Below are 23487 nucleotides of genomic sequence, written 5' to 3' on the forward strand. Positions count from 1 at the left end.
GCTGGGCTGGGCTGGGCTGAGCTGGGCTGGGCTGGGCTGGGCTGAGCTGGGCTATGCTGAACCGGACTGGGTGAGCTGGGCTGGACTGGGCTGAGCTAAACTGGGCTGGGTGAGCTGAGCTGGGCTGGGCTGGGCTGGGCTGACCCAGGCTGGGTGAGGTAGGCTGGGCTGAACGGGGCTCATCTGGGCTCAGCTGAGGTGGCTGAGCTGGACCAGGCTGGGTGCATTGGGCTGATTAAACAGGGTCACTGAGCTGGTCCAGCCAAAATGGACTGGCTGAGCTGTCTTGGCTCAGAGGAGCTTGATGTCCTAGTTTGGGCTGGATTCACCTGCAATGGGCCACGTGTGGGTCCAAGTTGTCACATATACACCGTCCCCTAACCCTAGCCACACTGGCCAGGGGGCTCCCCTCCATGCTGTCTGCGTCACAGACGGCTCATGGGGCTTGGGGCTGAGCACAGCAGCCTGGCTCCCGTGTCTCGGAGGGAAAGCAGCGCTGGCCGGGCCATCCGGAGCCGGGAGCCAGGGTACCAGAGTGCTCGCGAGGCCACGGAGACCCCAGCTTCCCAAAAGTCCAGAGCTAGGCTTCTGCAGCTGGGTGGGGGGCGTTGAACCTCCCCTTCCCAGCTGGACTCGGCCTCAGCCCAGCCGCCCGCTGCACTGTTGGTCAAGGCTGGGAAGGCTGTGAGGCCAGCCCTTGTGGCAGTGGGATGAGGGGGCCATGGAGCTGGCTCTGGCCCGCCTGGCGGATTGTGGGGAGAAGACATCTTCTCACTCACCTCCTGTCCCTCTGTGGTCCTCAGAGAACCCATCCCCTCCAAACCTCTTCCCCCTCATCACCTGTGAGAGTTTCCAGTCCGATGAGACCCTGGTGGCCATGGGCTGTCTGGCCGGGGACTTCCTGCCCAACGCCATCACCTTCTCCTGGACCTACAAGAACGACAGTGAGGTCGGCAGCCGGGACATCAAGAACTTCCCTTCGGTTCTGAGAGAGGGCAAGTATGTGGCCACCTCTCAGGTGTTCCTGCCCTCCGTGGACGTCCTCCAGAGCTCCGAGGACTACCTCACATGCAAGGTCAAGCACACCAAGGGTAACAAATCCGTGAAAGTGCCCTTCCCAGGTGAGAGCCGGGCCCTCCTCCCGTGGCTGGGTGGGCAGGGGAGACTGAGGGCTGACGCCTGGTCCCTCCCTGCAGTGACCGTAGAACTGCCCCCCAACGTGACCGTCTTCATCCCGCCCCGCGACGCCTTCTCTGGCAACGGCCAGCGCACGTCCCAGCTCCTGTGCCAGGCCAGGGGCTTCAGCCCCAAGCAGATCTCCGTGTCCTGGTATCGTGACGGAAAGCAGCTCACGTCGGGCATCGACACTGGCATGGTGGAGGCTGACGGGAAAGTGTCCGGGACAGTGACCTACAGAGTGCTCAGCACGCTGACCATCACCGAGAGCGCCTGGCTCAGCCAGAGCGTGTTCACCTGCCAAGTGGAGCACAGCGGCGTGACCTCCGAGAAGAACGTGTCCTCCGTGTGCACCTCCAGTGAGTGCTGGGCCCCAGGGCAGCCCCTCGGGCTTGGGACCCCTCACATGCGCGGGCGTCCCCTTGGGCTGGCCCCTCCCTGAGCCTTGGCTTCCCGGAGCGGCCAAGGGCTGGGAGGTAGGGCCCAGCGTTCCTCTCCGGTGGGTCCCTGGGGCTCAGGACGGCTCAGGGTGAACGCATCCTATGTTCTTGGGGAAGATCCCCGCCTTTGCCTGGCCGCGCGTCCAGCCGGTCGCTGACACAAACTCTCTCCTGCCCTAGACGCAGCCGTAGGCATCAGCATCTTCACCATCCCACCCTCCTTTGCCAGCATCTTCCTCACCAAGTCGGCCAAGCTGTCCTGCCTGGTCACAGACCTGGCCACCTACGACAGCCTGACCATCTCCTGGACCCGCCAGAATGGCGAGCCTCTGAAAACGCACACGAACATCTCTGAGAGCCACCCCAACATCACCTTCAGCGCCATGGGGGAGGCCACGGTCTGTGTGGAGGACTGGGAGTCGGGGGAGCAGTTCACCTGCACGGTGACCCACACGGACCTGCCCTCGCCACTGAAGAAGACCATCTCCAGGCCCAAGGGTAGGGCCCGTGCCCCCTCTGCCGCGGGACTCTCCCGTGGCCTCTGGGGGTCTTTCCCCAGCGGCCCCGGCCCGAGCTCACCCCATCTTTCCTCCCACAGGGGTCCCCAAGCACATGCCATCTGTGTACGTCCTGCCACCAAGCCGGGAGCAGCTAAGCCTACGGGAGTCAGCCACGGTCACCTGCCTGGTGAAGGGCTTCTCTCCCCCAGACGTGTTTGTGCAATGGCTGCAGAAGGGGCAGCCCGTGCCCCCCAACACCTATGTGACCAGTGCTCCGACGCCCGAGCCCCAAGCCTCCGGCCTCTACTTTGTGCACAGCACCCTGACTGTGAGCGAGGAGGACTGGAGCGCTGGGGAGACCTACACCTGTGTAGTAGGCCATGAGGCCCTGCCCCACATGGTGACCGAGAGGAGCGTGGACAAGTCCACCGGTAAACCCACCCTCTACAATGTGTCCCTGGTCTTGTCTGACACGGCCGGCACCTGCTACTGACCGCTGGGCCACTGGGTCCCGGCCGGTGGATCCGCAGCCCCTGGCTGACCCGTCGCTGTGTGTGCGTGTGTGTCCACTAACCTTGTCAATGGGGCAACGTGTGACCTTTTATCAAAATCAGAAATAAAAACATCCATTCGAAAGACACTCCTCCTGAGTAAGCCATGCTCTCGCCTGCCGGGGCCGCAGCTGTGCTGTCCCCGCCCCCAGCCCACCCTCCACCACCGTCCCTGCCCCCACCCAGCCTCTGGAAGTCCCCATGCTCCTTGCGGACTGAGGCCACGCTCACCACTCCTATAGCTGCTCCCACGACAAGTGTGCAACACACACACACCTGCACACACAGACATGATGCACGCATGTGGATGCAGACATGGACACACCTGCGTGTAGACACACGGACACACACGTGTGCACACACCCACATGCGTGGACCCATACAGACTCATGCCCTCGTCTACACACGTGCACACACACTCACACATGTGGACACACATGCACACAGCTGCACACGGGTACACACATGCACAAACGTCCTCGCTTATCCACACGCGGACACGTACAGACATGTGCACACAAAGAAACAAGGACATGTGCACACACAGTCACACACACATGGACACATGTCTGCACGTACATGCACACACGGACACGTACACGCACACGTGTACACATGTATACACACCTGCACACGCAGGTGCCAGCCCTTGCACACCCGGGGTCCCTCTGTCAGGAACTGCTGCCCTGTCCGGCTGTGTCACTCTCTGCGGGCTTTGTGCCCAAGCTCTGCTTGTCCCTCTGTCTCAGCTTGAAGGTCTGGACTCTGGCTGCGGCCACCATTCCCAGGCCTAAGGCCAAGGGAAGTCCTTGCCCATGCCCAGGCTCTTGAAGGCGGCAGAACCCCAGTGCCCACAGGTGAACGGGGCCGGGCTGCTTCTGACAAAGCCCCAGCGCCTGGACATCGGCCCCAGAGGCAGGGAGGCTGTCCCTGGACGCTTCTCCTTGCAGGGGTGACTGCAGAGGGCCTGGTCTGAGTGGAGAGCCCCTGCAAACACCCAGCCCTGGAAATAGTGGGAAATGAGGCCCCAGGAGCAGGCGTGAGGGGTACAGACCTGGTGGGCGGGGAGGGGCAAGGGTCCGAGTGGGACCCCCCTCTGCCACAGCAGCACGGCCCCCTCTGGGCTGCCTCCGAGACCCTCCCTGCACACCGGACCCTTGGGAACCTGAGCTGCAGATGCCCCAAAGGGCCCAGTGGGCTCCAGACCCCATTGAGGGTCCTCAGCCTGTCCACCTAGTCCACCCCAGGGTCACCCTCCCTAGAGCCTCAGGGTTCTATCTGAGCCCTTGGTCCCCGAAGCCTGGCAATGCAGACAGCTGGCCAGGGCCCCACACGGGGTCTCCCAGGGGCCATGCCCTCCAAGACCGAGAGACAGCGAGTGGGAATCTCACTAGGAAATGAGGCGGTTCCCCCTCAGGCCCAGACACACACCAGGTCCCCGCTGCCAGCCTCTCCAGCCTCGGCGGCCAGGGGCAGAGCACCCCCTCCAGACCAGAGCCGGCAGAAGGCCCTGCTCCCTGGCTCTCCACCGGGCAGCCCTGGCAGTGGTCCCCAACCCCACTGCTGTGTTGTGTTGCCACACCCCTGCGTCTGTGCTGCTCTGCTGTGCTCTCTGCCCCGCCACGGCTCCCACACAGGGTGCTCGGGTCGGCCTTGCTCTGCTGAGCCTGTGTTCTGCCTCGACCTGACCCCTGTCTCGGGCTCCCAGGGCCCAGCTAACGCCTGGCTTCGATGCCTCCCGACTGAGCCCAGGAGCCCTCGGCCTCCCAAAGCAAGTGCTGAGGAGACTGTGGGACCAGTCAGGAGCCACGCACACCCACTCCCACCATCCCTGCCCCGCCGAGCCCTCCAGGGGCAGCCTCGGGGGCCCAAGGGTGGCTCTGGGGCCGGGCCTCCCTGCCGCGTGGCCTGACCGCTCTGTGCTGTGTTCCCTGCAGAGGGAGAGGTGAGCGCTGAGGAGGAAGACTTCGAGAACCTGAACACCGTGACGTCCACCTTCATCGTCCTCTTCCTCCTCAGCGTCTTCTACAGCACCACAGTGACGCTGTTCAAGGTAACAGCAGGGCCGGGTCAGGAGGGGGCGGGGGCATCCAGCCCAGGGCAGCGGGAAAACATCTCACGCCGTCTGTCGTCTGCAGGTGAAATGACCGGCCCGCGGAGACCTTCAGAGGCCCGGGACGTGGACCCGGGGTGGGCAGCCCGCGGAGCCCATCAGCGCGTCCTTAGATCTCCCCCCCCCCGCTTCCAGCTCAAAGACTCGGCCTGTGCAATGTACCCGCGTGTCGCCTTCCAATAAACGTGTATATTTTATCTTACGAAACTGCTCTGCTGTGCAGGCTTCTGTCCCAAAGTGCTCCTTGGGTGCCGCGTGTGTCCAGGGCCTGTGGGAAAGGACTGTCTGCGCACAGGCCTGCCAGGGGACGTGTCAGGGAAGGGGGCCCTGTGGTGGGACCCAGCGTCTCCGGCTCGTCCCATCTGCTCAAGGACGGGTGCTGGACCCTGTCCCAGGCCTGACCTCCCAGACGTGGTGGGAACCGGGAGCTGGGCTTGGTCCCTGTGTGTGACCAACAGGGGCCTCCGCCGCTGGGTCCCCACACAACGCACGGTCCCATCTCCAACCCAGCCGACCTGGCCGGCCCCCAGGAGGGTCCCACCCCTCGTGGGGCTGAGCTGTGTGGGACCGAGGACTGGCGGGAGCACCGGGCACTCATCCTGCCAGTGGGCTGTACCGTGATGGGTGTGTGGACGGGAGCAGGAGCGTCTGGCGAGCCGGGGAGGAGAGTGCCTGCCAGGAAACGGCGTGCGGGGAGCCTCCGTGTGTCCCCGTCCCTACACGCGAGGAGCAGGCGGTGCCACGGCCGGGAGCCCCAGTAGAGGGGAGTGCAGCAAAGGGATGCAGCTTCGCATCGGGGACTCACTCACCTGCCGTGGAGCTGTGGCCACCAGGGTCTGGGTGGCAGTGGGTGGGGAAGGGGCAGAGGGGGACAGTCTGCTCCAGACTGGGCTCCTGGCGGCCGCCCGGGCTTGTAGGTGCGTCTCCGCGCTGTCTGCTTTTGGGCCGTGGCATTGTCCCACTGCGCGTGTCCGGACCCCCCTTTGATAAGGGAGTTCATCGGTGGGGCTAAGGTCTCAGCCTCCGTGGCCCCGTTCGCAAGCAAGGCCCCACGCCAGGGCACCAGGGCGACAGGATTTCCGTACGTAAACCAGGGCTCTCAACCCAAGCCCTAACCATCCACCCCCAGCCCCCGAAATTCTTGTCCTTCCCCTGTGCAGAACGCCGGGCCCAGCAACTCCAGGAGTCGCCCCGAGCGCGGCGGCCCCGCGTTGAAAGCCGCGCCTCAGGAGCACCTGAATCAGGGAGAGGCGAGACGCGGTGTGACTGCCCCGGGCACAGAGGCCCCGCACGCTGCGTGCCCCCCGGACGGCCGGGCCAGCCTCAGGTGCCCAGGCCCATCCCTGCAGGGGGGCCGAGTCAGGGGTCCGGGTCCAGCAGGGCCCCCAGCAGAGGACGAGTCTCTGGAGGATGCGGCATGGCTCTGCGCTCTGTCTCTGGAGCCTGAGCGGCTCAGGCCCCACTACGCAGCGGCTGCACCCCGGTACCCGGGCCCCCCGCGCCCCTGCCAGCAGCCCCCCTGGCCTCTGGGTCCGCAGCTCTGCCCTCAGCGCCAGCCCTCCTCTGCCTCCGCCGGGCAAGCCCGTTTACGTAAAATTCTCAGACACCCGGTCGGCATCCCTCGCCGTTCGTGGGGCAAGTCGGCCGTCCTGGCAAACCATGCGCTGCTCCTGGTTCCTCTCAGACGCTTGAAGGAACCGCACGCATGATCCCTGGCGGGAGGAGCCAGCCGGACCCCGGCCCCGCGGCCAGCGGGCAGAAACCCTCCAGAAGCGTCCAGTCCGGCCTCCTGGGTGCCGCCTCCTCCCACATTCTCTGGGGCAGGGACGGCAGCCAGCCGTCTGCGCTGCGCTGTGTGGACGCTCCGCCGCGTGCCCCGGCCGTGCCTGCAAAGCCCAGCAGCACTCCCCGAGCGCGGACATGAGGTCTGCCCAGCTCTGCCCGCCTCGGTCCTCCCCAGACTCCCCTCTCGCCCCCATGTGCGGCCAGAGGCCTGCGGAACCCCTCAGCTTTTCCTGCCATGCACCTGAGAGCCGAGTGCCTGCCCTCCCCGGGGCTCCGAGGCCACCTGCGCGTCTCCAGCCGTTTGTTGCAGCACAGTCCACTCCTGGTCCCATGTCTGCCTTTGTTTCCCGCGGGCGCCAAACAGCAGGCATCGGTGGCATCCGTTCTGGGGGCCGCGACCCCCAGATCGGGATGTGGGGGGTAGGTTCCCGCTGGGGCAGGGCAGGGGTCCCAGCAGCCACCGGTCGTGGGCGGCCCCGGCCTTCCTGGCTTCCGCTTCCCTCCGACCCCCAGCTCATCTGTCCATGGCACGTGTGCTGCGTGTCCCCTCTCGTGAGGACAGGCACGTTGCGCCGGAGGCTGCCCTCCAGCAGCAGGACCTCCCTGAATCGTTAACTCGCCCACTAGGACTTTCTCTCCAAACGTGGTCACGATCTGAGGCACAGGGTTCAAGCCCACCCACGCCTGGCATCTCCCCCGCAGGGTGCAGGAGGTCCTGGCAGGACGCAGGGGTGTGCCGGGGACGCTGTATGGGGAGTGGGGCCCCTGGGACGTGCGTGGCAGACAGTCCTGCTGGGGAACCCCTGGAAAAGGCAGGGGCAGGCCAGCTGGGTGCTTGGGAGGACAGACAGATGGGTCTTGCGTCAGGGGGCCTGTGGAGTGGGCGAAGGCAATGGCCTAGACGGCCGGCTGGAGAACGGGCATGTCCCGTCGTGCGGTGGCAGCATGGTGCCTGGGGGCTCGGCAGAGAACAGGGACCACAGACTTTGGTGAGGGAGCCATCAGGGACAGAGGCAGGGACCCCGCACTTGCTCAGCCGCCCTTGGCCAGCCGGGTCCCCAAGGAGAGGACCAGGGCACTGGAACCGGCCCACCAGGGAGCCTCGTCCAGGGACCTGCCACCCCTGGGCCCAGAACACTGCAGGGCAAACTACCCCCGCACCCCAGGACATGGCCAAGGGCCTCCCATGAGGGCAAAAGGCTCACAGGCCTGGACTCTAAGCCACAGAGCCCCAGGGGCAGTCACGAGGAGGGCAGCGTCTGAGCCCACCCCGCTGGCCAGGGAGCCAGAGCCCAGTTCCAAGGCCCCTCTCTGCAGGCAGAGGGGACCCAGGGCAACTGCGGGAAGGCCCAGGGCCAGCGCTCAGAGTCCCGGGGGTGAAACACAACCGGGCCCCTCAGCCGGGCAGCACGGGCTCCGCAGCGGGGGGCACCCCTCGCTGCATTTGCGGGACAAGAGGGCCACGGCTGCCACCGGCCACACCCTGCCCCTCCCCCACCACGCTGCAAACCCGCGGCCCCAGCCTCACAAGCCCTGTCTGTCTTCCAGACACCGAAACGCTGCATCTGTTCCCCTTGGTCTCAGAATGTAAAGCCCCAAAGCAAGGCGACTCCGTAGGCCTGGCCTGCTTGGCACAAGGACCCTCCGCAGAGTCCGTGCAGGTCACCTCGAGCTTGGGGGCGCAGATGACCACCCTGATCACGCTGGGGGCCCCAAAGCACACGAAGCTGTCCTTCCTGTTGGTCACCTGGAAGCCGGACCCGCACTTCTGCAGAGCCATCGTTTCCGGCCTCCCGCTGGAGAAACCCATCCCATGGCCAGGTGGGTGGCCCCAGACCCCCGAAGTCGTCCTCCAGGGTGCCCCGCACCTTCCAGCCCGAGGATGATGCAGGCAGCCGTGCCCAGCACGCCCGTGGCCGGTCGCCCCTCCTTCAGCCATCCCCGTCCTCCTAGCCACCACTCGGCAGCCCCCCCACACCCGGACACACACCGTCTGACCCTCCCCTGCCACTCTCCTTCTGACTTCAGAGTCCTGGGAAGGGAAGACCGGCCCATCGGCTCACGGGCCATCTCCACTGGAGACCTCCTCCACACCCAGCGTCCCAGGTGAGGAGCCCTCCTGCCTTCCTGTCCCTTAGTCGGACGTCTTCGGGCAGCCCTCCGCGACTTCTCTGGGGGCAGTGTCTGCAGAGAACTGACCACACCACGCACTGGGTCCCAGCAGACACCCCCTCAGGCCCCTAGTGGACAGGAGACCCCCACACACCTGCAGTGAGCACAGCAGACGGGGTGGGGCCACGGGCCAGCACTGGGACTCACCGGGCCCAGGGGCAGGGCTCAGACGGGAGCCTGTCCCAGAGCCTCACGTGAGGACGCACGGCCGACATGCCCAGCAGGGTGGACTTGGCCCCGTGGCCCTGACAGAGCTGTAGCATGCCACCTGAGGCTCAGCACCCCTGACCATGGACCCAGGGGTCCTGCAGCCGGAGGCCCTCTCCGTGAGCTGCCCCCAACCCAGGGGCCTCTCCAAGGGCCACTTGGGGCCACAGCCACCCTGCCTCCCCCTCGGCCGAGGTCCAGCGCTCGCTCCTCCAAGCGGGCAGCAAGCCATGCTCTCAGAGAACGGCAGCTCCAGCACCAGCCCTGGGGATGCTGGGGCAGAGGCTGTGGTCTGCCGTGGCCCCTCCGTGGCCCCTCCACAGCCCACCCCACCCATGACAACCCCATCTCCGACCACCACCAGTGCCCGGCTCAGCACAGCCCAGTCAGACCCAGAGGGGTCCGCCCTCCAAGCAAGGATCCAAATACCCCCGACTCAGGGCAAGGGTACTCGCCAGTCCCTGTCCTTGTGGGGCGCGTCCACTGGCTGGCCAGGATTCAGGCCCGGGCAGAGCTCCGGGGAGAGGCCTCCGGGGCGTATGGCATCTGAGGGACAGACTGGGGTGTGTGGCCCCACAAGCCCAGTCCCCCCGGGAGGGCCGCACGGCCCACCGCCCTTAGCCTGTTTCCCACAACCTGAGCAGTTTTAGCAAGATGGGGGTGGGGAGGGTGGAGAGGAGACCCTGTAACGGCAAACCTAAGTATTCACTGCTGACCCTCTACAGAGCAAACTTGCAGGTCCCCCGTCTGTCCCAAACCCAAGGCCCGATAACTTCCGGCCGTCCTCACCCTAACTGTAGGCGTCACCGTGGCGTGACCACTCAGGAGCCCGACGAGGGCCAGCAGCAGGTGTGGGTAGGTCTCTGGACCCCGGAGAGCAAGAAGGCTGAGGGGCCCCGGGAGGCCACAGCCCCGGTGAGTTCCACCAGTCTCACCCCCCTTTCCCTCCTAGTGTCCTCCACCAGCCACACCCAGACACAAGCCGCAGAGTCAGGAAGCCCAGTGGACACTACGCTCAGAGGCCAGTTCCTTGGGGCACAGAGTGGAGGGAGGAGGGGAAGAGTGGACTGGGGAACCCAGGGGAAGTCCTAGCCAGGCAGTGGGAGGCCAGGAAGCAGCAAAGGGGAGGTCTGCCCTGGGGAGCATAGCATACCTGGGCCGGGCACTGCCCACACCACCACTCCCAGGCAGGGTCTGTGTGCCCCCCACTGACCGGGGTCCCCCAGTGACCACTGACTGGGTCTCCCCCATTGACCGCTGACCAGGGTCCCCCTGCTGACCGCTGACTTGGGTTCCTCCGCTGACTGCTGACCTGGGTTCCCCCGCTGACCGCTGACTTGGGTCCTCTGCTGACTACTGACCTGGGCCCCCTGCTGACCGCTGACCGGGGTCCCTAGCTGACCGCTGACCTGGGTCCCCCGCTGACGGCTGATCGGGGTTCCCCCACTGACCAAGGTCGCTCTCCTCTGGCAGACTGCCGGAACCACACTCACCCTCCCAGCCTCTACCTGCTGCAGCCTCCCCTGCGGGGCCCGTGGCTCCAGGGAGAGGCCACCTTCACCTGCCTGGCGGTGGGGGATGACCTGCAGGAGGCCCGTGTGTCCTGGGCAGTGGCCGGGGCGCCCCCCAGCAGGGCGGTGGAGGAGGGGCTGCGGGAGGAGCACGCCAACGGTTCCCAGAGCCTGAGCAGCCGCCTGGCCTTGCCAGTGTCCCTGTGGGCCTCGGGGACCAGCATCGCATGCACGCTGAGCCAGCCCAACATGCCGGCCCAGGTGGCGTCTGCAGCACCAGGACAGCACGGTGAGGCCCACTCTGGGGTCCAGGAGACGGGGAGGCTGGGGCCCCCGCATGCGCACCCCCTGCCCAGCACAGTGGCTACCCCTCCTTCCACACGGAGACACCGAGGGGGTGGGGACCGGCCCTCCCTGGGCCCCCCAGCTTCGCCCAAGCCTCGGGTGGTCCCAGCATGACCGGACTTCCCGCAGCGGCCACCGCGCCCAGCAGCCTCACTGTCCGCGTCCTGACCGTGCGCCAAGCAGCCTCCTGGCTCCTGTGTGAGGTGTCGGGCTTCTCGCCCCCGGACATCCTCCTCACCTGGCTCAAGGGCCGCACGGAGGTGGACCCTGCGGCATTTGCCACAGCACGCCCCGTGGCCCAGCCTGGGAACAGCACGTTCCAGACCTGGAGCGTCCTGCGTGTCCTCGCAGCCCAGAGCCCTGGCCCAGCCACCTACACATGTGTGGTGAGGCATGATGCCTCCCGGAAGCTGTTCAACACCAGCCAGAGCCTGGACACTGGTGAGTCACCCACGGGCCTGAGAGCTTCTGTCCCAGCCTCCTCTCAGCACGGGGCGCGGGTGGAGGGACAGCCCTCCCAGGAGCCGAGCGGCCGGGTCCTGGGGCTGCAGCCAAGACCGTGGGCCACCCACCCGATGGCTCCACGCCGGCCTGCTCGGCATCTCTGACACCTGCCCCTCCAAACCCTGTCATGTCTACACGCCATGCGCTGGACTAGGAGGGCTGAAAGGTGGCTGTCACCCCTGCCAGGCCCCAAAGAGCAGCCATTTCCCACCAAGACATGCCACACGGCTGGGTGCAGATCAGGCCGCACCTCAGGAAACAGATAGACCCAGAAGTGGGTGCTGGCCTCGGTGCCCGGGGACATCTGACCAGCACAGGGGCACAACAGGCCCCTACTGCAGGCCGCCTACAGGGCAGAGGGGACGGAGGCCCACCAGGGTGGGGGCTCATGGGGGAGGTTTAGGGCTTACTCTCCCCTCTAAGGCCCTTGTCAGACCTCCTATGGCCCCATCAGGTGCAGCAAAGCCCTGGTGGGACAGCGCTGGACACCTTAGGCCAAACAGACAGCAGGATGCCGTCCTCCTCCTGCTCATGGAGAGGCGGCAGGTGGCCTGGCGCCAGCCTGCCCTTGGGAGCTATGTGGGGGGAGATGCCCAGTGGAGGCCCACGGCAGCAATGTGGGGGGCATGTGGGACCGCTGTGCCAGGCTCCACGGGCCCAGACACCCTGCCAACGGCCCAACCCGTGCAGTGGGCATCCTTCCAACACAATAGCACTGACCGCACAGCTCCAACAGCCCGGCTTGGCCCTGGAGGCAGCCTGGTGGGCAGCAGCCTGTAGGGAGCCCCAGGGAGGGGGCAGCTCTTTAACCCCCAGCATGCCTGGACTGCCCCAGTAGGCCTCCCCTAAAGTCCCAGGGCCAGGCCCTGCCTGCCCGCCCAAGACTGGGACCCCTGGTCCTCCACCCATCTTCCCGGCATTGCCCCCTTTCCCTCTAGATGCCACCTGCCCTGGGCCCCCTGTCATGGCCCATGTCCCCCGCTTTCTCTCTGGATGACACCTGCCCTGGGCCGCTGCCGCTTCCTGACGGCGCACGGGAGAAGAATGAGGCACAAACCAGTCAGCTGCAAGAGAGAGGGAGCCGGGGTGACTGGAGAAGAGACGGTCGCCCCGAACAACTCCTCAGTCCCACTTTATTAGATAGAAACTGTAACCAAGAGGAGCCGAAGGCCAAACATCAGTCATATGCCTTGTGGATGAACAAGAGGGAGGGCAGAATGTGTCCGATCACGCAGGACACAGTCAGCAGTTGAGCTGCACATTCAACGGGATCATTGAATTAGCCACAGGTGCTCTCCAGGGAAGGGGAGATACCGGGAAAATGGAGCAGGCGGCGTCCGCCCTGAGCGGCCCGGGCGTCCCCCGCTGCTGGCCCTCAAGGACGTCTGTCGTCCTCTCCCCCAGAGGCCCGTTGCCAGGACGTGTTTTTCTTGAGGCTACGTCGAAACGTGCTTGGTAACTGGTAGAATTTCCCATGTTACGTTTCAGGTAACACCTTGTTCTGAGGGACAGTTACAGGCCTCCTGTCATGGCTCATATCCCACCTTTCTCTCTGAATGACACCGGCCGGGTCTGTGTTCTCCGGCCCCAGAGCAGCCTCCTGGCCCTGCTCATCCTCCCTCCCGTGGCTCCCTGAGGGGCAGGCCCACGGCGACACTCCTCCTGTTCTACTCTCCTACACCCAGTAGGTGGGTTGCCCAAAGGCGCAGACCCGGCCTCTCCAGGTCTGAGGTCACAGGTGAGGCTAGACTCGCCCCCCGTACAGACTCAGTCAAGGTTGGAGACTGATGTGCCATCCCGTGCAGAGCCCCAGGCTGCAGGCTCTGGCTGTGTGGGGGTGTGCACACCCGGAGATCTGAGCACATGCAGACCCCAGCATGTGGAGAGGCCAGGCCTGCCCAGCAGGCACAGCACAGCTCAGATGAGACAGCCTGGCCCTTGTGGCCCCTGCACCGGACGGTGGCTCTATGCCTGTGGTGGCAGTAGGTGTGTGGCCAGACCTCTCCCAGCACCCGCCCCTCTGAGCACATGTGGAGCAGGGCAGGGGTGCAACAGGGCCATGTGAGCGAGCAGGGGTGGCCGAGCCCCTCCAGGGCCCAGCACTGCCCTCACCCTGTGCCTACAACTGTGCGTCTGGTGCTCACGCACGGATTCAGAGCCTCCAGAGGCCACGCGTGCCACATCTTCCAGCAGGGGCAGAACCTCCTGCCAGGGTCACACAGTCTGGAGACAGGACGCCCTGCAGAGGGTAGAGGGAGCCTGGACCCCAGGCCCCCAGGAGCAAGTGGGGAGAAAGCCCTCCTCTGGGAGGGCCCAGCCCTCAGCAGCCCACTAAAGGCTGAGCCATGCAGGTGGGCCTGCGCAGGGAGGCGGCTGGGGTCCCGTGCGTATCCCCTGGACCCCTCCTCCAGCCAGGTGGGGGCGGCTGGAACCGTTCGGCTGGTTTTGGCAACCTGGACCCCTTGGAAGGAGCCCGTCCTCCGTGGCTCCGCAGGGTCGCAGCCCCTCCTCCTGCAGCTGTGGCTTTGCTCCTTCCGGGGGTGCTGCTTGCTCTCCTCACAGGACCCCCAGTCTTCCCCCATCCTACATCCACACGCTGTCCTCTGCCTCAGCCCATCACGGGTCCCCTGCTCCCAAACAGGGTGGTGCTTGCAGGACAAGCCCGACACACTGATGGCCCTAACGGCTGGGAGACACTTGGGCTCCTCGGGGTCGCTGTAAAGTTATGCACGCCCCCTCCCGAGCTGGTCCTGCTCCCCACCTCGTGCGAGGGCTGCGTGCGCCCAGGTCCAGACAGAGGCAGGGGCTCTCCAGCCGACACCTGGAGCCCTTCTGCTTCTTCAGCGCCACCCCGGGGCCTCCCCTGCGAATCACGGTGCCCTCCCTGCTGGTGTCTTGCCGCGAGCCTTCCCCCACAGCCCAGCCTTGCCCCACAGCAAAGGGATTTCTGAGCCTCCAGGTAGGACGTAGGAGAAAAGGAAGGACAGTCTGGCCTGCAGGAGCTAGCAGACGACACCACAGACACCCTATAAACATGCGTAGTTAAAGCCACGAAAGGGCTGGGGACGCACAGAGGGCCAGCTGGCCTGACTCCAGGAAAGGGGACATTGTCAGCCACCTTACCGCACCCTGGGCAGGGGCACAGAGGGACACGAGCCCCACCCTGGGACACGGGGGACAGAGCCGTGGGCATCCAGGCAGCCCTGGAGGGCTCCCTGTCGCTCTGAGGGCCCTGCCCAGCCCCACCAGCCAGCCCTGCCCGTGTGTGTCCACCCCTGAGTGCCACCCACCTGCCCAGCCCCAGGTCCCCGCCAGCCCTGCCCGTGTGTGTCCACCCCTGAGTGCCACCCACCTGCCGCACACACTTGTCATGCGGATTGTCATGTACCAGGGTGTTTGGGTGCAGTCTGTGTGTGCGGCTCGGTGCTGGGCCTGTCGGGCTCTGGGAGCCCCTGGCGCGGGGCAGGGAGAAGGTTCACAGGTGCACGTCAGGAAGGGGCCACTCCGGAAGGGACCATGTCAGGAGGGGGCGTCCCAGAGCACTGGCCTGTCCCTCAGCTCCCCCTGCGTGGGGGACTGAACCTCCTCACCGGTGCCTTGCTCCCCAGGTCTGGCCATGACGCCCCCACCCCCCCAGAGCCACGATGAGAGCAGGGGGGACGCCACGGACCTGGAGGACGCCGGCGGGCTGTGGCCCACGTTTGCAGCCCTCTTCCTGCTCACTCTGCTCTACAGCGGCTTTGTCACCTTCATCAAGGTAAGGCAGCCGGCACTGTGTGCAGGGCTGGGGACAGGCTGGGCCGGCCCAGGGAGCCTGCGGGGAGCAGGAGGAGTGTACGGCCATCACAGGCCACAGGCGCAGGCCCAGGGCCTCAGCCCGAGAGCTCACAGGCCCCCGCCCTCTGCCGCCCCGGCTCTACGGTGGAACAGATGCTGGGCGCCTGCTCACGTCGGACTCAGCTGGGCAGGACTCGGGGGCCTGAGCCCTGTCCTCTGAGGACCCTCCCCCTCACACCCGCCCCCTTCCTGACCCCGGGCTCTCACTGCAGGTGAAATGACTCCAGGAGAGTAGACGCTCAGCCTCCACGCTGTCGCCAAGGGCAAAGGGGCCCAGCCCGGACTCCAGCCCCATCTCCGCCCACCCCCCTCACACCTCTGTCCACCTCTGTCCAGAGCTCAGCCCCCAGGCCCAGAGAGGAGGGCGTCACAGCCCACACACCCCTGAGCCAGCGGACCTCACTGCAGCCCCTTGCTTTTATACCGGCCAGCCGGCCCCATAAACAACCTTGCTCATTCCGTGCCTCCTGTTTCCCTGTCTCTGTCGTCGGCATCTGCCCCGGTCAGAGGCCCCAGAAGGCTGCGGGCAAGCGCCCAGGGATTCACACCGGCCTGGGGTGCGGCACTGGCAGCGCAGGCCATGGGAGGCGCCCCTGTGGGAAAAAGCTGGTGGGGCCCCTCTGCCCTGAAGGGAATGGGAGGTGGTGCTCCCGCACGCGCGGGCACACGCATGGGGCGCCCCTGCGTACGTGTGTGCACCAGCACAGCTCACACACAAGCACAAGTGCACAGACATAAGCAGCGCACATGTGCCTTCTGCCCCTGCTGACACGAGTGCACACGCATGAACACAAACATGTGCGCACATGAGCACAGGACACATGCTGGTCTGCGGGACTTTTGTGCTCACGTGTGCACACAGACACGGGCCCACACAAGCTCACACGCACCACGAGAAGACAGCCCTCCGTGCTGGGAGTCGGGACGGCCGCCACGCGGAGCTCTTCCTGTGTGCCCCACAGCCGCAGGTACGACCCTGACCTTCCTGTCTCCATCCCTCCGGCACCGCGGGCAGGAGCACACTCCCACGTGGACTGCGGTGAGCAGTAAACGCCGTCGTGCCCAAGGGGGCTTAGAGAAGACCCTGGCACGGCTCAGCACATGGTCAGCAGTGGCCGTCCCGCTGTCACCCAGGGTCCCCGGCTGTAGGAGAGGGAGTGGCTGCAGTGGGCATGTGAGAGCGGCGGATGACTCCTGCGTCTCCTGCCCTCCCCACCCACTGGCCAGGGGCAAGGGTGCAGGGGGCCCGCCAAGCCCAGCCCCCACCCCCGCCGGTCCACAGCGACACCCCTGCTGCCTCCACCCACCCCCCTCCGAGCTCACGGCTCCGGCTCACACCCTGTCCCTCCGCGCGGACTTCAACTCCACATGTCGCCACTGGAGCTTAGCCCACACCTGACACCCAAAATGCCACAGCTGGACGTCAGGCCGAGGTCAGCTGACTCAGCCCCAAAAACCTGCACGCGTTACCCCTACAGACTGCACGTGACCTCCGGGGCAAAGACACTTGCAGAGGCATGAGGGTCAGCGTTCAAAGTCCTGGCGGAACAGGGTCAGTGTTGTCACAGAGCCCATGGGGGAAGGCGGGGTGACCCCACAGCAAGGCAGCCCCCTGTGGCTGTGCAGTGGAGGCAGGGCCACGAGCCCAGGGTGCTGCTCCTGAAGCCGGAAAGCCTGACAGACTGTGTCCCAGAGCCTCTGGAGGGGCTGCACCTGCCCATGCCTGACCTTGACCCCTGCGGGCCCAGGGCCCCACCTTCCAGGGGCTCAGGCCACTCTCTGAGAACGGACTCCCTCCCTCCCCTACACGCCTCCCGCTGTCCCAGCCCTGGGCATACTCCCAGGACACCGCGTCTCTGGCACCGGCTGACCCACCGCCCTGGTGTCCACAGGGCCCGCCCACGGTCACGTCCTGTGGGGCCACCCTACCTGCCTTGCCCTTGGTAGCCTCTCAGGCCTTCGCCTCCCCCACGATTCACCAGAAATCGGCACACGGGGCCGTGGCGGCGACGCGCCCTGCCCTCTGCTAGCCCTGCTGGGTTCTCCTCTCCGCACCCCCGTCCGCATGCTCTGCACGTCCCTTTCCCGTCGTACGCTTGGTTTCTTCTTTCTGCTCCCCGAGAAAGTCCACGCCGAGAGCACAGTGTTTCCCGCTGCTCCCTGACAACCCCCAGCACACGAGCACAGCCCAGCGCACAGTAGGTGCTCGGCAAGCAGCTGCTGAGGGAAGGGGCGCCACCCGCCGCACAAGACCACCCTGGTAGGCATGTCCGCCCCCATGCGGTGCCGACTTACAGATCTTCCCAGGCCTACCCTCCCCCACGCTGCCCTCTCTGTAAACGAGCTCCTGCCACAGGGACCCCAAAAGTCACCCCAAAGTCATCACCACCGTCCTCCTGCACACTGCATGCCACACCCCCCAGAGCTCCCCACTGTCCAGGCAGCCTCCAGGCGTCCCCCACAGCCCTCGGCCGTGTCCTGAGGACACAGCTGTGTCCTGGAGCCTCAGGAACACATCAAGGGGTTCCCTTTACACCAGGAAAGAGGTAGGGGCTCCTGCACCCCAACCCAGCCTGCCCACCCGGCCCAGACACCCAAGCCTGCCCAGGACCACCCTCCTCGTGCCCCCGGTTCTGCCCACCTCCCGGCCTGGCCTCGAGGCCCCAAGCACACACCCAGCGTCCGCAGTAGCGGAAAGAAAGAATGAATGTCGGGCCAGCCTCAGAGGAGGGCGCACTTGGGCCTTCAGACCTGAGCCTCCAGCCCAGCCTTGCCCGGAGAAGCCCCTGTGGGACCATGGCTGTTCCCAAGGATGCCCCTGGCTTTTCCCAGACCCTTGGATGGACACCATGAAGCCCCATCCGCAGGCCCCAGGAGAACGGGAGGGGGTCGCCCACCAAGCCCCTGACCCTCGTCTTGCCCTGAGCATGGTGGGCACCTGGTTGGGCCAGAGGCTCTGTGTTTGAGCTTCTTTCTGTGAAGGAAACATGCTTAGAGAGTGCCCTGAACTCCGTTTCCCTAAAGCACATGTGAGCCCCAGCCCCTCCGGCCGGTCCGGCGGGTTCCTGCGGCGGAAGAACCCACGGGCGGCCTTCTACCGCGGCTTCCCCTTTTGTGCTAAATAAGCACCAACGGACCACGGCCCAACTACAGAAATCTGTCTGCCGGAGGCGTGTGACCGCCCCCATGGGGCCCGGCCCGGGGGGTTTCCCTCCAAGCAACCAACGCGCTCTCGACCTTCCCCGGCCCGGCGGCCCCCGCCCTAAGGCAGCCTGGCGACCTGCAGGCCGAGGGTCGTTTCCCAGCACGCTCTGCAGCTCCCGGGAGCCACCACAGCCTTGTCCGCCTGCTCGCGTCCGCCCTGGGCGGGAACATCTGTTTCCAGCTGTGGTAAACAGGACACAGCCACCCGCCCACACTAAATCAAGGCGTGACGAGCCGGGTCCCCCGTGTGGAGTTCACCGCGCAGCCACCTGTGTGGGGCCCGACGGAGCCCCATCTCTGGCTCTCTGAGGGAAAGGTTTGAGCCAGTCCTGCCCCCCGGGCTTGTGGACAGAGACCTCCCAGCACCTGGGCAGAAACCAGACTTCTGTTCTCCAGCCAAGGCCCCGACACCCATTCCCAACCCATGGCCAGGCCCAGGTTTGCTGTGGTCCCCCTGGAAGTCGGATGGCTGCAGCCGGGCTCCATGAGTACCAGGAGACAGGACCCTGCTCCCACCGTCCGGACAAAAGCCAACTCAGGACCAGCACTACTGACCGATATGAACCAACGGTCAGACCAGAGGGACTGTGGGGAGGCATTTACGTTCTCAGAAAGACAGCAGAGCCAGAAACTTTAAAAAATAAGATCAGCAGATTTGCCTACGGGCCAAAGATTAAACATCTATCAGGAGAGAGTCTCCACGAACGAAGTAAAAAGGAGGGGAGCCAGTGGCCAAAGCGTCGGACATCAGGAAGAGTGTTGGTCAGAGCTCTCCGGAAAATGAACAGTGAGGGACCAGACAGACAGAGGAGTGAGAGGTGGGTGGGCGGTTGGCCGACGACCGAGAGACAGTGGCAGATGGTGTGTGTCAACAGGCAAGTCTTCAGTCCTGCTTTAAAGTCACATAAACGTATAGGGGGTTATTTTAAGGAACTGGATCCGTGACGGTGAAGGCTTGGTGAGCCCAGAATCCGTAAAACAGACCTGCAGCCCGGAGACCCAGAATGGGCGCTGCAGGTCAGGTCAGAAGGCGTCTGAAGGCAGAGCCCCTTCCTCCTCTGGGGACCTCAGCCTTTTTCCTCTCAAAGCTCTCAGCTGATTCGACAAGGCCCACCCTCACGTGGAGGCAATCTGCTCCCTTTGATGTCTCCTGATTGAGGGGCTAATCACATTTTTAAAATACCTTCACTCTCTGGACCCGTGTTCGGCTGAACATCTGAGTGCTTCGGCCTGGTCAAGTTAACCATGAAGCTAACCGTCACGGGGTTAGTAAAGGAGCGACGGGACACTGCAGAGAGCGGGAGAAACTTGACCTTCAAGGAAAAGTTTTCAGTGGAAAGTGGAAGGGAGAAATTATTCCCAGTGGGTTGTAAACACAAATGACCAAGAAAACACATGAAATTGCTAAAAGTCACCAATAATCAAAGAAAAGCAGCTTCAAACTACCAGCTGCTCCTTGCCAGCCACCACGCACCACACGGCAGTCCGGCGGACACACAGACAGGTGTCTGCACTGTGGCACCACCGTCCCGATGAGGGACGGACAGCACAGGTGAAAACGAGTAAATGTCCCATAAGAGACAAGGATGCCGGTCACGGACGTCGATGCCAGCTGCTATTGGGCTGATGACCAGACCGTTCCAGAGGGGGTAACGGAGCTGCAGGGTCAGCGTGGGCCTGGGGGTGCCACATCGCAGGCAGAAGGTCCTGGGGCAGACATGAGCCCAGCATCTCACTCCAAGGGAATGGGAAGCCCCCAGAGGGGTTTCGGTAGTCACCACTGCAGAAGTCTGACCTGGGGGCAGGGTAGTGGTCAGGGGGCAGTGGCAGCAGAGAGCAGGGCTCAGATCAAGCACATCCCAGGGGTGGGGAAGAGACCAGACAGGTTTGCTCAGAGGCAGAACTGCACCCAGAGGGCCTCCTGACCCACAGCTTGGGTGGAATTGCCGCTTTCTGAGATCAGGGAATGAAGAGCTCCCGTCCACGGACGGCACGTTGAGCAGCCAATTGGGCATCCAAGAAGGATGCTGGCTTGGGGCTCCCACAGCAAAACCCGGGAGGACAGTGTTCAGGAAGACCGCAGAGATGGGGACTCAGATCTGGAACCGCAGGCACAGGGCAGCCTTTATCTGCACGGGACAGCGGGGATGAGCAAGGATGAAACGTGCGGAGAAGAGAAGGCCAAGCCGGGAGGCTGAGCCGGGAGGCCGGGAGTGCCAAGGCTGGAAGCAGGAGTCAGAGAGGGAGGGGTTCCAGCTGCGACCAGTGCTGTGGATGGGTCCTGTCATGGGGCTGAGGACAACCGCTGCATCGGACACAGTAGGGGTCATGCTGCCCTCCCAGGAGCAGCGTCAGTGGCAACGTGGGGTCCAGGCCTGAGCAGAGCGGGCACGAGAACTGAGAGCAGAACCACGGTATGGGCCAGCAGGCTTCACGGGGTCCCGACCCAGAAGTCAAGGGTTATTCCTCAAGCACACCGTGAACTTGTAGAAACCTCCATCTGCTGGGCCCTGGGTCACAACTCCGTAAGCTCTGAAGTGTTTGGGCCTATCACACAGCAAGCTGCCTGCCAATGCCACGAATGGAATGGGAGTCCAAGACAAACGTAACGGACCAGCCCACGTCTCGCGTCACGTCCGAAGAGGAATCTGTGGCCGTATGTGTCTGGGAAAGAGAAAACACCAAGTTACCGCGGAGCTCAAATTTGCAGGAGCGAGAGAGCAAACGCAAAGCAAGAAGGAGACAATCATTGTATAAACAAAAACCTCAATAAAAGGTAAGAAAAGAAGGACCAAGGGGCATAGCAGGTCCAAAATTGTTTCTTAAAAAGGACGGACCTCTGAGGGGACGGGCCAGGGAAGCGGGGAGAGGACACGATGTGCATAAAGGACGAGAAGAGAGAGAACCACTGCTGGCAAAGAGGCAGAAGAAGGGACGCATAGACATATTCCACCAACATGGAGGTGAAAGGGAAACCCCAGAGCAGGGCGATACCACACTCGAGTCAAGAAGAGAAAAGGTCGAGGGGACCAGGTTTACTGAGTGAGCTGGCGCGTGGAGGAAGGCGAGTGTGTCCCGAGGGGCCGGGGGAGGGGACACTTGCACCGTCTTCCAGGCAGGGTGACACAGGCAGTCGACGCGGCAGCAGGAGCGACGGAAGCAAGAGAAGGCAGCGCCATCTTAAAGCGCCGAGGGGGAGAACTGGGCCACCAGAGAGACCGGCCCCTCACACAGCCCTGGAAGCCCGAAGTCTGGCGTCACGGTGTGGGAAGGCCGCGCTCCCTCCGCACCTCGAGGGGAACCCCCTGCCCCTTCCAGTCTCAGGGGGCTGCCCATGACAGCATCCCTCGGCCTTGGATGTGTCCCACCAAGCTCTGCCTCACATAGCTGTGGCCATGTTGCTGTGTCTACATGTCCCTCTTCTTAAAAGGATGGTCGTCCTACTGGATGGAGGACCCACGCATTCACATATGGCCTCATCGTAACTTGATTACGTCTTCAAGGAGCCCATGTCCAAACAGGGTCACAGTTACAGGCTCTGGCTGGGCATGAATTTGGGGGGGACACTACTGAGCCCGGATCCTTTCCTTTCCTGAGCACTTTACCTCTGAATCTGTTAGGTGGGCAGGTCGGGGCAGCAGGGGTGGGGACATGCACAGTCAGAGCTCAGAGCCCCCCCAGACTGAGAAGTGAGGTCTGAAGCAGGGTCTGGAGGTTCCGAGGGGGCAACCCAGATCTCCACACTGGAGATGACAGGAAGGTGTCCGGGTGAACAGGGACAGGAGGCTGGCACAGCCAGGGGCCAACCAGCTGAGTGAACACGCCCAGAAGGGTGGAGGATAGGAGGGGCCCACAGTCCCCGAGAGGGAAAGAACTGAACGGGTCCTGTGCTGGGGGGTAGGTTGGGGGCATCAGTTTGAATCCACGGTTTCTAGTATATTGAGACAAATACACATGCATGTAATCGATTAAATAATGGCAAAAGCCTCCCAGACCTGATGAAGTACATGAATCCCCACACGCAGGAAGCTTACGAGCTCCAGTATAAATAGGCTGGACGCTCTCCTTACGTGTCCGTGGTGTGCAGGGAAAATTTCTATGTATAATGTGTTTTTGTGTTTTGTGCTTTTTTCCGTTTATTTATTTGAGAGAGCTTTAGTGTGGGGGAGGGGAAGAGAGAGAAGCAGACACCCCAGTGAACAGAGAGCCCAACACAGAACTTGATCCCGAGCTCCCGAGACCATGACCTGAGCTGAAAGCAGACGTCTAACCAACTGAGCCCCCCCAGGCACCCCTTCAGTTCTGTTTTTTTAATATAAAATATGAAGCTGGTTAAGCTCGGTGATATTCACCCAAGGAAAGCTGATCTCAAGTAAAACAGACTTTAAGGCAAAAAGCATTAGGGGACCCGAAGAGGGATGACCCAGCTCTCCATGTGCACACACCTGGACTACAGTTCTCCAAATACAGAGCAAGAAATGGATCAACCTGCAGGAAGATGACAGACTTAAAGTTGTCATGGGAGGTGTCACCACCTGCGTCTGTAGGCACAGAGTGGGCAGATAAGTATTAGTAAAGATGCACTCCATGGTCGCACTCCACCAAGAATTCGACCCACTGGTGGCGCACAGGCATTGGGAAGAGCCACTGCAGCAGCCCACACACCCTGAGCCTTGCAGCACATCCATTCATTGTTCCATACTATGGCCATAAAAGAATTCCCAACACATTCTCAAAGATGAAGTGTACGTGGTGACAATGGCATGATTATACCTGGACAGTGTCATTTCCTTCAGGCTTGGCGGCGCATCTGTGGGATGGGGTCTGCACCTGGTGAGGAGGCGCACACCTCCCCTTCTTCATGACCCCAGACCCTGATTCAATTGTGCTCATCCCAGGCCTTGGGGTCCCACTCTTTCACTCTAGACCCTTTCCTTCATGGGAGGCACATCTGGGACTTTGAATTAAGCTTTTGCTACAATCCTTGCCACTCTTTGATTGGGTGCTAGGTCCCATTCTCAGTAATATTTGTCCTCTGGCTGCAGGATATGGGGCCTCTTAAAATACTGTCATAGAAGGGTAGAGAGCCCAGATATAGACCCACATCTCTATGGTCAAATAATCTTTGACAAATCAGGAAAA

The 23487-nt window shown here is 63.7% G+C and overlaps 1 protein-coding gene across 1 annotated transcript in view; it reads left to right on the top strand.

Annotated features, from left to right (window-relative positions):
• LOC116862851 overlaps positions 1 to 15458 on the top strand; it is a 24194-nt gene extending 8736 nt beyond the window's left edge. Inside the window, exons 4-20 of the mRNA XM_032850276.1 lie at positions 804 to 1121; positions 1197 to 1535; positions 1797 to 2114; positions 2215 to 2547; positions 4605 to 4720; positions 5239 to 5385; positions 5941 to 6107; positions 6223 to 6370; positions 6605 to 6705; positions 6770 to 6864; positions 8114 to 8386; positions 8594 to 8671; positions 9897 to 9965; positions 10418 to 10744; positions 10930 to 11241; positions 14913 to 15061; positions 15354 to 15458. Of these exons, the coding sequence (XP_032706167.1) occupies positions 804 to 1121; positions 1197 to 1535; positions 1797 to 2114; positions 2215 to 2547; positions 4605 to 4720; positions 5239 to 5385; positions 5941 to 6107; positions 6223 to 6370; positions 6605 to 6705; positions 6770 to 6864; positions 8114 to 8386; positions 8594 to 8671; positions 9897 to 9965; positions 10418 to 10744; positions 10930 to 11241; positions 14913 to 15061; positions 15354 to 15362 (3299 nt within the window). The 3' untranslated portion in view covers positions 15363 to 15458. The remainder of the gene's footprint in view (positions 1 to 803; positions 1122 to 1196; positions 1536 to 1796; positions 2115 to 2214; positions 2548 to 4604; positions 4721 to 5238; positions 5386 to 5940; positions 6108 to 6222; positions 6371 to 6604; positions 6706 to 6769; positions 6865 to 8113; positions 8387 to 8593; positions 8672 to 9896; positions 9966 to 10417; positions 10745 to 10929; positions 11242 to 14912; positions 15062 to 15353) is intronic.
• The last annotated feature ends 8029 nt before the right edge of the window (positions 15459 to 23487 follow it).

Source organism: Lontra canadensis, unplaced genomic scaffold (genome assembly GCF_010015895.1).
Source record: "Lontra canadensis isolate GAN:19392208 unplaced genomic scaffold, GSC_riverotter_1.0 scaffold356, whole genome shotgun sequence".
Lineage (NCBI taxonomy): Eukaryota > Metazoa > Chordata > Mammalia > Carnivora > Mustelidae > Lontra > Lontra canadensis.